The following is a 10,515-nucleotide window of genomic DNA, read 5'->3' on the forward strand; positions in this document are numbered from 1 at the left end:
CATGCACATACGCATGGGCTGAGCGGTGTGTGGAGCGCTGTCTTACCGTGTACCTTTGACAAGGTGAAGCACTGGCATCTGACCTTTCAGGAGATTATTGTAGGTGGTTTTTAGAGTTCATGTCCCGACTGGAGACGCAGCCGCTGTGGGCTCAGGCTGCCCTAAGTGGTTTACGTGGCACGTGCCAGCGCTGGGAACTGGTCAGGCTGGAAAACAACCTGGTCCCCAGACACAGCAGCCTGTCCTGGTTATTGTTCGGCTCCGTGGTTCCCTCTTGCTCCTTTGTGCTGGACTTGGTGTACTGGGGGCGCTGGTAGGGGTTTTGTGCCTTTCCAAGCTCCTGTTGGGATTCACGCTGGAGGCCCCTTGGTTGCATCCCCAGCGTAGGCTCTCCTGTAGCAGAGGCACCGTTACAGTGCTTCCCGTCATCTTTGGGTATACGAGTGCTTTTGGAAACAGATCTCCTCTTCCTCTGCAACCTCTCCCTTCTGGTTCCCTTCTGAAGTGGATCTGTAGCCGTTAAAGTAGTTAATACTGGCACGTGTAAACACAGGCATGTGTCAGTGCCGTCCGTAGGGCACGTGGCGTAGCTGTGATTGCCTGCAGGGATTATGGCCAAGCTCCCCGGGGTGCTTGGGCCTGGCTTTGACCCCACTGGAGACTGGGGGAGCTGGGACACCCCTCGTGGGTGCCCTGCAAGCCTGTTCAACCTCTGCTGTGGGCAGAGGGAGCTGTCTGGGGAGGAAAAGGAGCTCCTGGGAGGCTCGTGTCACCTGAAACACCCCTTCCTGCACCCAGCATGGGTCGGATCAGGTTCGTTTGATACTTGGCGGTTAATTGTGCTGAAATTACGCAGGGGACAGAGGGCACCCTGAGGTGGGCTGAGCCAGAATCGGTTGTATCCCATAGATCACAACGTCTGCCAAGGGCCATGAGCTCCCCACGGGGTGCAGGCAGTGCAGTTCGGGGTGGAAGGTGGTGTTGGGAAGCAGCCATCCCCCTGTCCGGGCCTCTCCTGGGGTTGTCCCAGCAGCCTCAGTCCATGCGTGACACCATTGCTCCCCAGGTCACCTTTTGGACTGAGGAGGTTGCTGCCCGGGGCTGGTCACGCATTATGGGGTGCAGGGGGAATTCAGTTTGGGATTGCATGGGACTTAATGCGATATTTAGTGAAGGAACCGAAGGTGAGACAAGAAAAAGGGATTTTGGTGGCCTGGGGAGGAACAAGAGTGGGGAAATACAGGAGTAGGGGATAGATGGGGTCAGTTGTGTGTAGGTCAGGACCTCAGCCTCAGGGGCTGCTGTGGCTCACAGGAGCTGGGCAGACCGAGTGCCTGAGCACAGCGCCTGCAGGATCCACACTCGCACTGATGGACTCGCATCCTGTCAGGCCAGAGGTGGGAGCCAGAGGAGGCCACTGGTGTCCATGTTCATGTGGGTGCTCTTCCATGACTTGTGTGGCCAGCCACACGTAGGATCTGTACGTGCAGTGAATGTGGGGGCTCCCTGTGCCTGCCAGGAACGCATTTTCCCCCTCACTGGAACCTGGAGACGTGGAGCAGCAGCCTCGCCGCTCTTGGGCTGTTGTATCACAGAACACAGAACGTTAGGGATTGGAAGGGACCTCAAAAGATCATCCAGTCCAATCCCCCTGCCGGAGCAGGAACACCAGATGAGGTTACACAGGAAGGCATCCAGGCGGGTTTTGAATGTCTCCAGAGAAGGAGACTCCACAACCTCTCTGGGCAGCCTGTTCCAGTGCTCTGTCACCGTCACTGAGAAGAAGTTTCTGCTCAAATTGAAGTGGAACCTCCTGTGTTCCAGTTTGTGTCCGTTACCCCTTGTCTTATCATTGTTTGTCACCGAGAAGAGCCTGGCTCCATCCTCGTGACACTCACCCTTTAAATATTTATAAACATGAATGAGGTCTCCCCTCAGTCTCCTCTTCTGCAAACTAAAGAGACCCAGCTCCCTCAGCCGCTCCTCATAAGGGAGATGCTCCACTCCCTTAATCATCTTTGTAGCCCTACACTGGACTCTCTCCAGCAGTTCCCTGTCCTTCTTGAACTGAGGGGCCTAAAACTGGACACAATATTCCAGATGCGGTCTCAGCAGGGCAGAGTAGAAGGGGAGGAGAACCTCTCTGCCCTACAACCACCCCCCCTCCTGGTATCCAGTGATGTATTTTGCTCTACTGCATAGCAGCTCTGTTTTTAAGGTACTTCACAGAAGTTCGTTCCTACCATCAGCATCTCTCTATGGCTTCTTTCCGTTCTTATAGGAAAAAAACCAGCACCTCGGTCCAGACACTGAAACCTGTCAACCGATGGGACAAAGAGCTGAGACACTTGGCTGTGCTAGGACGCTAAAACGTAGGGTTTAGCCAAAGGAAACTTCCCCGGCGTGGAGGCTCACACCTGCCAAACCTCGTCGTGTTCTCGGGAGGCTTTTCTGTACCTCTTGTCCATCTCCAGCCTTTCCCGTGTCATGATGTCCCTCTTGACTTCTTTTGCAAGCTAGCTCTGGCTCTGCCTTCCGCTTTCCTGATGCTTTGGTTGGGGTCACTCAGTGCGAGCTGCTGGCTGTAGGCTGTTTCAGCGTTTCTGCCTCGAGCTTCTACTTGGAGGCTCCTCTGGGATGTTGTGACTGACCTGCTTTTTCTCTCTCTTTTACTGTACCTCTCTCTCCCCAATCTGTCTCTTGCATTCTCCGTTCTTCCCACCTCCGTTACTGCAGGTTCATCATGCCTAGTGGCATATAAAAAGACTCCACCTCCTGTCCCACCTCGGACCACATCAAAGCCGTTCATCTCTGTCACTGTGCAGAGCAGCACCGAGTCGGCGCAGGACACCTACCTGGACAGCCAGGACCACAAGAGCGAGGTCACCAGCCAGTCAGGACTCAGCAATTCCTCGGACAGCTTGGACAGCACCAGGACACCCAGCGTGACAAGGGGCAGCGTCGTGACCCCGGCGAGAGAGACCGCAGAGTTACCCCAGAAAAATGCAACTCTGAAAAGTGACAAAGGGACTCTGACTAGCGAAGAGCCTAAAGTGGAGAATATCCCCAAGAGAAAGCTGTCGTCTATAGGAATACAAGTATGGAATAGTTTGTTCTCCCTTGTCCTAAGGAATGTCCTAACTCATCCATTTAGCCTGTGTATTTTGTGTGACCAGGTGTGCATCTGAACTCACTTAGAATAGCAGGAGAAACCACCCACCTGCCTTGTCTGACTTCCTTCCTGTGCTCCCAAGCGTGATGTACAGCAGGAGCTTTCCCTAGCGGAGCAGGAAGGACTGGGTTCTTCTAGCACAAGATTAAAATGTTTCATAAAGCAGTGGGACCGTGTTAACTGAGCGAGTCCCTCTGAAGCGGCCTTCTCCTGCTGCGAGCCTGTGCTCTGCGCTGTGTAAGCTGAAATCGGTCTGCTCCTTCTCCGTCAGCTCTAGAGAGGACTTTCTTTGGAGAGGGGGCTTCCTGCTGCTTGACAACCACGTAGCGTGGGCTGCTGCAGTGTGAGATGGTCCCAGGGTTGCGGGCAGGAGGGAGCGGTTCCTTGCTGCCCACCGTTCCCAGAAGGCTGCTGCTTCTCTTGCTGGAAGCGTTTAGTTCTGGAAATCAGTGGAAATGAGCTGAGAGCTAGAGTCAAATGAGAGCCCGTTTGGTAGTGTAAATCCACGCGTTATTCCACGAAGCTTCAGTCACCCGCAGTTGCGTGTTCCTCTCGTGGACGCGCTTCCCACTTGCAGGTGTCTGATGGCTGTGAGCGCTCGTTCTGTGCCCAGGTGCTGGTTCAGCGCTGCTGCTGCCTGCAGGTGGGCACTTGGGCAGCTCCCAGTGCAGGGCCTGGGCTTCAAGCCACCACACAGGTCTGTGCTGAGCGAATTCTGCGTTGGTGTAACCGTAAGGCGAGCTGGCCTGTGAAGTATATGTGACAGGGCAGGCTTTTCTGCAGGGCAGTGCACAAGCTGGAAGGGCAGCGAGGCAAGAGAGCTCGCACTGGAGAGGCTGTGACTGTGCCTTCCCCTCTTCCCTTCTCTGAGCTGGTTCCCAAGCCACCTGCCCCACAGCCTGGGTTTTCTTCCTAAAAGCTCCTAACCCTCTTACCCAGTGCTGTGGACGGTGTCGATCCCTGGGAGAGAGGAAGCTGGGCTGTGCTGTCAGTTGTAATCAGGTCACTGCCCTCTCGTGGATCACTGGGCCTTCGCCCACGTCAGGTGCCACATGTGCAGCAGCTCCCCCGGGGTCACAGCCCCTCTGCGGACAGCAGTGGGTGGCACAGCCGAGCGCTCCCAGAGCAGATTCCTGGCAGGATGCAGCCTGGATGCTCGGTGGAGGCGAGATCGGAGCAGCAGCCGTGCCCCTGTCCTGAGCCAGCCCTGGAGCTGGCGTGTGGTGTCAGCGTGCTGTGTGTGTGTGCGGCTCTCCTGGTCTACTAATGTGAATTCCAGCAGCAAGTTCTTGTGTCTGTTCTTGTCTGTTTTTTTTTTTTTGTTCGATAAGGTTGACTGCCTTCAGCCAGTGGCAAAAGAGGAGCCTCCTCCGCCAGCCACCAAATTCCAGTCCATCGGGGTACAGGTAGAGGACGAGTGGCGGTAAGTGAAAGACGCAAGCTTTTGTAGTTTCCTTTCTTTTAAATTGTGCTTCCCCCGGTTCTGCTTAGACTTTCTCCCCTTTGTTCCTCTCTGAGTGGTGTTGGATGGGGGCCCCACAGAGAGTTCCTCCTCCACAGCACACACCCACTGCAAAAAACCCTCTTGTTCTGTAAGCAGCCAAATTGATGGGAGTTTGAAATTTAAAACAAACAATAATAAAAGCCCAAGATGTAATTACAGATGTGCGTCAGTGCTCTCGTCTGAACGGCCTATTGCAGTAAGCAGGCAACCTTATAATTCTGTCTGTCTGAGTGTGTGGTGTCTGTGTGTGAGGAGGGGAAGGGCGGGCGCAGCGAGGCTCAGCTGCAGGCCTAGTGACCAAATGCACTTCGCTGCGTGAGGCCAGGCAGGATGGATTCTGCTGTTTCACTGTTGCTTTTGATCTCCCTAGAAACAGCCACTCTCGCAGCATGTCCTCCAAACAGGACACAGACTCTGACACGCAGGAACCCAATAACTCTAGCTGTAAAGCATCTGAGAGAAGCCTCGCTGAGTGCCCCCAGCACAACTCTGTTGGTGTTGATGCCGCGACCAGGCAACCAGCCAAGCCCTCGCAGATCAAGAGAAACCTCTCCTATGGAGAAAACAACGACCCAGCCCTGGAGCCTTCGTCTCTCCCTCCTCCTGACCCCTGGCTCGAGACGTCCTCCACCTCGCCATCAGAACCCATGCAGCCAGGAGCCTGCCGGCGGGACGGGTACTGGTTCCTGAAGCTGCTGCAGGCAGAGACAGAGCGGTTGGAAGGCTGGTGCCGCCAGATGGACCAGGAGACCAAAGAGAACAGTCTCTCTGAAGAAGGTAGGTGGTGTCGGCCTCTGGACACGAGACTGGAGCTCCTCGCAGCGCCTCCCTCGAGGGTCACAACTGAGTCACAGCCGATCACCTTTCTGCAGTTAAATTTCTGGTGGCCCTCAGAGAGACAGTGCCTGGAGATGAGTACAGGACAAGGACTGTGTAGTTCTCTTTGGGAAGGAGAAAGGAACTTCCCCTAGCAGATGGGGTAAGAAATAATCCTGTGATGCAGCAGAGAAGACACTCAGGGGGTGGTGCAGCTTCTGACCGTTCAGAAGTGCTAAAAGCTTAAGTGGGCGGCCTGCAGAGAGGCTGTGGGGTCTGCCCACCCGCATCGTGCTCAAGCGAGCAGTTCAGCTGGCAGTGGGGCAGGCTGAGCGTGACTTGTCTGACCTGTTGAATCGCTGGACCTGTCTTCACTTTCTTCATATGGGGAAGCTTCCCTGAATTTGTGCTAAACAAACCAAAAGCACATCCACAGGGAACACGAGGCCTCTGGATTTTATTTGGTCCAGCCCCAGTTGGGCTGGTTCCCCTCTTTTCAAATGAGTTGGCAAAACTCATGCTTCTTGCAGCAGAAGTGGGGCGTGCAGGGTGACAGAGGTGGTAACGAGGCTGCAGAGGGCAGGATCCTTGTTTTGAGTCTTGGTTGGGGTTTTTTGATGCCAGAGAAAGGTGAAGTATTGGCGAGACTCGGTTATCGCTCACTGGCGCTGCTGGGGCTCGGGGGAGCTGACCTCTAATCCTGTGGCACCAAGGTGCTGCGCTGGCACTGCCAGGGCTCTGCCTGCCTCAGAGGCTGCCCTGCTTCACCTGTGGCAGGGAAAGACCAAGAGCAGCCTGGCATTGTGTGTGACCTCTGAGAGCGACCTCCTGATGGGGGCTGTAATAGAACTCGGTGGGTGCAGAGAGAGCCCAGCTTACGCTTGAGATGTCTGAGCATCCACAACTGATTCAGCAGGTGCAGCAGCAGAGCAGGGGAGTTGGTTCATCCCTGTTGTGGTGCGGTTGTGTGTGCTGTGGGTGTCTCAGCCCTACGCTGCCTTTGGGATGGAAAACGTCCGCGCGGTGTTTTTCCGTCGATGGGCAGAGGAAAGCTGCCATACCCAGAGGCTTCCTGGAAAACCCAGTAAGGGCAGCATCAAATCCTGGCTGCCAGAAGCCCTGGCCTGTCAGTACTGCAATCCCTTCTGGTAAACGGAGGTTGGAGCTCTCCTGCCCCTTGCCTCCTTCACCTCGTGCGCGAGTGGAGGAGCAGGATGTGCTCTGCCAGCAGATCGACCTCCCGAGGCTGGAGGCGGCTGAAGGAGCTTTCTGCAGACTCTGCTGTCACGTTCCCTGCCCTGCTCCAGAAGGAGCCATCACAGCTTCTTAGTCATGACAAAGGCAGATGTATATCACAGTCTGGATGCATTCTCTTCCCCTGGGAGCAGTTACTTGGGGGTCTCTGAAACCCCTTTTCTGTGCTGCTTTGCTGCAGAAGCTCTCGAGTTCGCTCTGTTTGCCAGTCTGTTAACTGAGGTCTCTCTCTCCCCCCGCAGTCTTAGGAAAAGTCCTGAGTGCAGTGGGCAGTGCCCAGTTGCTGATGTCGCAGAAGTTCCAGCAATTCCACGGCCTCTGTGAACAAAACTTGGTGAGTGTGGATGTGTTTCTCCTGGGCTTTGGGAGGGGTTGTGTCTGTTTCAACAGCGCTACGGGAACGTGATCGATCATTCCCAGGCTGCTGTCGCTGTGAAAGGAAAGGCAGTGCAGCCGTAGCCTGCAGCCTGCGCTGTGCTGTGCTGTGCTGGACGGGCTGATTTAAACCAGCAGCAGAGCAGTGGTGCAGCGATCGCCTCAACCCCTCCTGCACAGCAGCCCCGGGCTGTGCTCCGTGCAGGGACGAGCGCTGGCAATTCCTGTTGGCGCTCACGTGAGCGCAGGGGAATCTTCATGAGCTGCTGGATGTGCTGAGTCCCTGTGGGTCTGGACTGTGAACCTGCTGTGTGCCCTGGAAACAACTTCTTGTTACCCCAGAGGGCTCCTAGAGGTGAACCACGGAGGGTTCGCCAGACAGGGTGGGAGTGTTTGACAGTGTGCTGTTCTCCGGACGCGCTTGCTCTGCGCGCAGGTGCTGTGGGTGGTAATGCTGACGGTGAATCCCAGCAGGGTTGTCCCTTGGTCACACAGCACGGGGTTGGACCTCTCCACATGTAATGACAAGGGTTTGCTGTTGCTGGGAGCTGAACAGGGCTAACGTGGGGATGGGGGGGGAAGCTCATTTGGTTTTCCCCTCGGGATTCCAGGCCTGTGCTGACGCTTCAGGTGTCTGGGAACTGGGAAAATTCTGTTCTTGGGAGAAACTTTGGCTGCTGAAACCCAGCCTGAGAAATACTGATACTTTCAGACTGGTTTGTGGGAGGATACAGCAAAGTTCTTTCGCTCAAGGGATGGGTTGACCCTGGCTGGATGCCTCCCAAAGCTGCTCTGTCACCCCCATCTCAGCTGGATGGGGAAAGAAAATGTAATGAAAGGCTCCTGTGGGTCAGACTGAGGACAGGGAGAGAGCATTCACTAATGAGCATCATGGGCAAAACAGACTCGGCCTGGGGAAACTCGTTTAATTTATTGCTGGTTAAACCAGAGTAGGACAATGAGAGAGAAAAGCAAATATTAAAAACACCTTCCCCCCACCCATCCCTTCTTCCCAGACTTAACTTTAGTCTCAAGTTCTCTCCAGCGACGCAGGGGGGACGGCGAATGGGGGTTGTGGTCACTTCATCACCCACTGCTCCTGCTCTTCATGGGGCAAGGGCTCCTCGCAGGTCCCTGCTCCTGTGTGGGGTCCTCCACGAGCTTCTCCAGCGTGGGCCCTTCCCAGGGGCTGCAGCTCTTCACAAACTGTTCCAGCGTGGGCTCCTTTCTCCACAGCCCCGCGGGTCCTGCCAGGAGCTCGCTCCAGCACAGCTTCCCCACAGGGTCCCAGCATCCTTCAGGCATCCCCCTGCTGTAGTGTGGGGCCCTCCGTGGGCTGCAGGGGGACGGCTGCACCCCCGTGGTCTTCACCACAGGCTGCTCTGGTGCCTGGAGCTCCTCCTCCCCCTCCTCCTCCGCTGACCTTGGTGTCTGCAGAGTTGTTTCTCTCACATATTCTCACTTATCTCTTCAGCTGTGGGTTGTTTTTTCCCCTTCTTAAATACGTAATCACCATCGGGCTCGTCCTTGGCCACTGGTGGGTCTGGTATGGAGCCACTGGCGCTGGCTCTCAGACGCAGGGGAATCACAGAATCGCTCGGTTGGAAAAGCCCTCTGAGATCATCACGTCCAACCGCTCCTGTCTACCCACTAAACCATGTCCTTAAGTACCTCATCTACCCGCTCTTTAAATACATCCAGGGATGGTGACTCCACCACCTCCCTGGGCAGCCTGTTCCAGCTTCTAACAACCCTCTTGGTAAAGAACTTCCTCCTTATCTCTAACCTGATCCTCCCTTGGCACAGCCTGGTGCCATTTCCCCTTGTTCTATCCCCCATCACCGGGGAGAAGAGACCAGCACCCACCTCTCTCCAACTTCCCTTGAGGCAGTTGTAGGTGCTGATGAGGTCTCCCCTCAGCCTTCTCTTCTCCAGGCTAAACAACCCCAGTTCCCTCAGCTGCTCCTCACAAGGCTTGTTCTCCAGAGCCCTCACCATCCTTGTGGCTCTTCTCTGAACACGCTCCAGAAGCTTCAAGCAGCTCTCCCAGAAGCCGCCCGTGTAGTCCCCCCACACCAAGCCCTGGCCGTGCAGACCCCGTTCGGCTCTGGAAGCTGCACGGACTGCTCTGGGTCGCTGTGGGCTGACGTGCGAGCTCTCCGGGTGTCGCAGCCAGGCTCCGTGTTGCGCTGTCTCCGTTGTTTCCATTGTTCCCCACCTGAAATCGGGATCCCTGTGTAAGAGACCCCGCAGTTCCCGCTCCGAGTCACGTGCTGGAGACCTTGCGAACTGCGGTGGGGCCAGCGCAAGCTGGGGGGCTCTGGGGAGAACGGGACCCACTGCTTTCTGCCACAGAGAGGCGTGTAAATGCGGTCGGGATATCTGCGTCCTGATCTCTGCAGAAATGGCCTTGGCTGTACGCGGTGGCATCGTGTCCATGTGTACCTGGGGCCGGTGTCTCCTGGGGGTTCGTGATGTTTCGGTTGCCAGGGAGGTCGACTCCCAAGGGGTGAACGTGTGAACTGTGCAGGCTGCTCTGCTCGCCACGAGGGTGGATCCCTCCTGAAAGGTTTGGGGTTTTTTTTATGCTTTCCCTTCTAGAACCCTAATGCCAATCCCAGACCCACAGCCCAGGACCTAGCTGGGTTTTGGGATCTCCTGCAGTTGTCCATCGAAGACATCAGCATGAAGTTTGATGAGCTGTACCACCTGAAAGCCAATAGCTGGCAATTGGCAGAGACACCGGAGAGAAAGGTGAGCGTGGGGCGCTGAAGTGGCCTGGGCACCTCGTAGACGTTTCTGGGTATCTGAGGTCTGTTTCTGTCTGCAGACAGAAGATCTCTGGGGCTTGCAGTGCACTGAGACCATTCCTCTTGAGCAGCAGTGGAAACAGCTCTGCACAAGGGGGTGAGGTGTTGGGGTGGAGAGAGGCCAGAGCGGGGCGTGCTCACAGAGGCCTCCGGTGCTGCAGGCACCGCACAGACGGGCCGTAGCGCCTCGTGGTGTCCCGCTGGTATCAGCAGCACCTCCTGGAGCCTGGTCAAAGTGCAGCACGGGCTGTGTCCCTGCGCCAGTCTGTGCCTGACGGGGCGTGGGCGTTCGTGGGTGGACTGTGGCGCCAGGCAGGGGGCACATTGGAAATCAGCACTTCCAGATCAAGTTCGGTCCCCGTGCTGTGCTGTGCTCTGATCCACAGCTGGGCCAGGCGCAGTCTGCAAACTTGAGTCCATTTTGCAGGCGGCTTCTGTACATGAGTGGCAAAATGGGACACTTCTAGAACTTGAGGAAGCGGCTTTTGATGAGCGCCTTGCTCAGGAACTGCTGCTGCTTCTTGCAGTTCAGTCTCATGGCTTGTCACAGAGTCACAGCATGTCAGGAGTTGGAGGGGACCTGG

At 56.0% G+C, this 10,515-nt stretch overlaps 1 protein-coding gene across 1 annotated transcript in view; it reads left to right on the forward strand.

Annotated features, from left to right (window-relative positions):
• The window catches only part of LOC104548858 (disks large-associated protein 4-like), a gene marked incomplete at both ends in the record, with an annotated part of 31,626 nt that extends 21,751 nt beyond the window's left edge, over positions 1 to 9,875 (forward strand). Inside the window, 5 exons of the mRNA XM_010194987.1 lie at positions 2,737 to 3,098; positions 4,504 to 4,595; positions 5,047 to 5,453; positions 6,989 to 7,080; positions 9,723 to 9,875. Coding sequence (XP_010193289.1) covers positions 2,737 to 3,098; positions 4,504 to 4,595; positions 5,047 to 5,453; positions 6,989 to 7,080; positions 9,723 to 9,875 — 1,106 coding nt within the window. The remainder of the gene's footprint in view (positions 1 to 2,736; positions 3,099 to 4,503; positions 4,596 to 5,046; positions 5,454 to 6,988; positions 7,081 to 9,722) is intronic.
• Positions 9,876 to 10,515: the final 640 nt, after the last annotated feature.

Source organism: Mesitornis unicolor, unplaced genomic scaffold (genome assembly GCF_000695765.1).
Source record: "Mesitornis unicolor isolate BGI_N332 unplaced genomic scaffold, ASM69576v1 scaffold42301, whole genome shotgun sequence".
Taxonomy (NCBI): Eukaryota; Metazoa; Chordata; class Aves; order Mesitornithiformes; family Mesitornithidae; genus Mesitornis; species Mesitornis unicolor.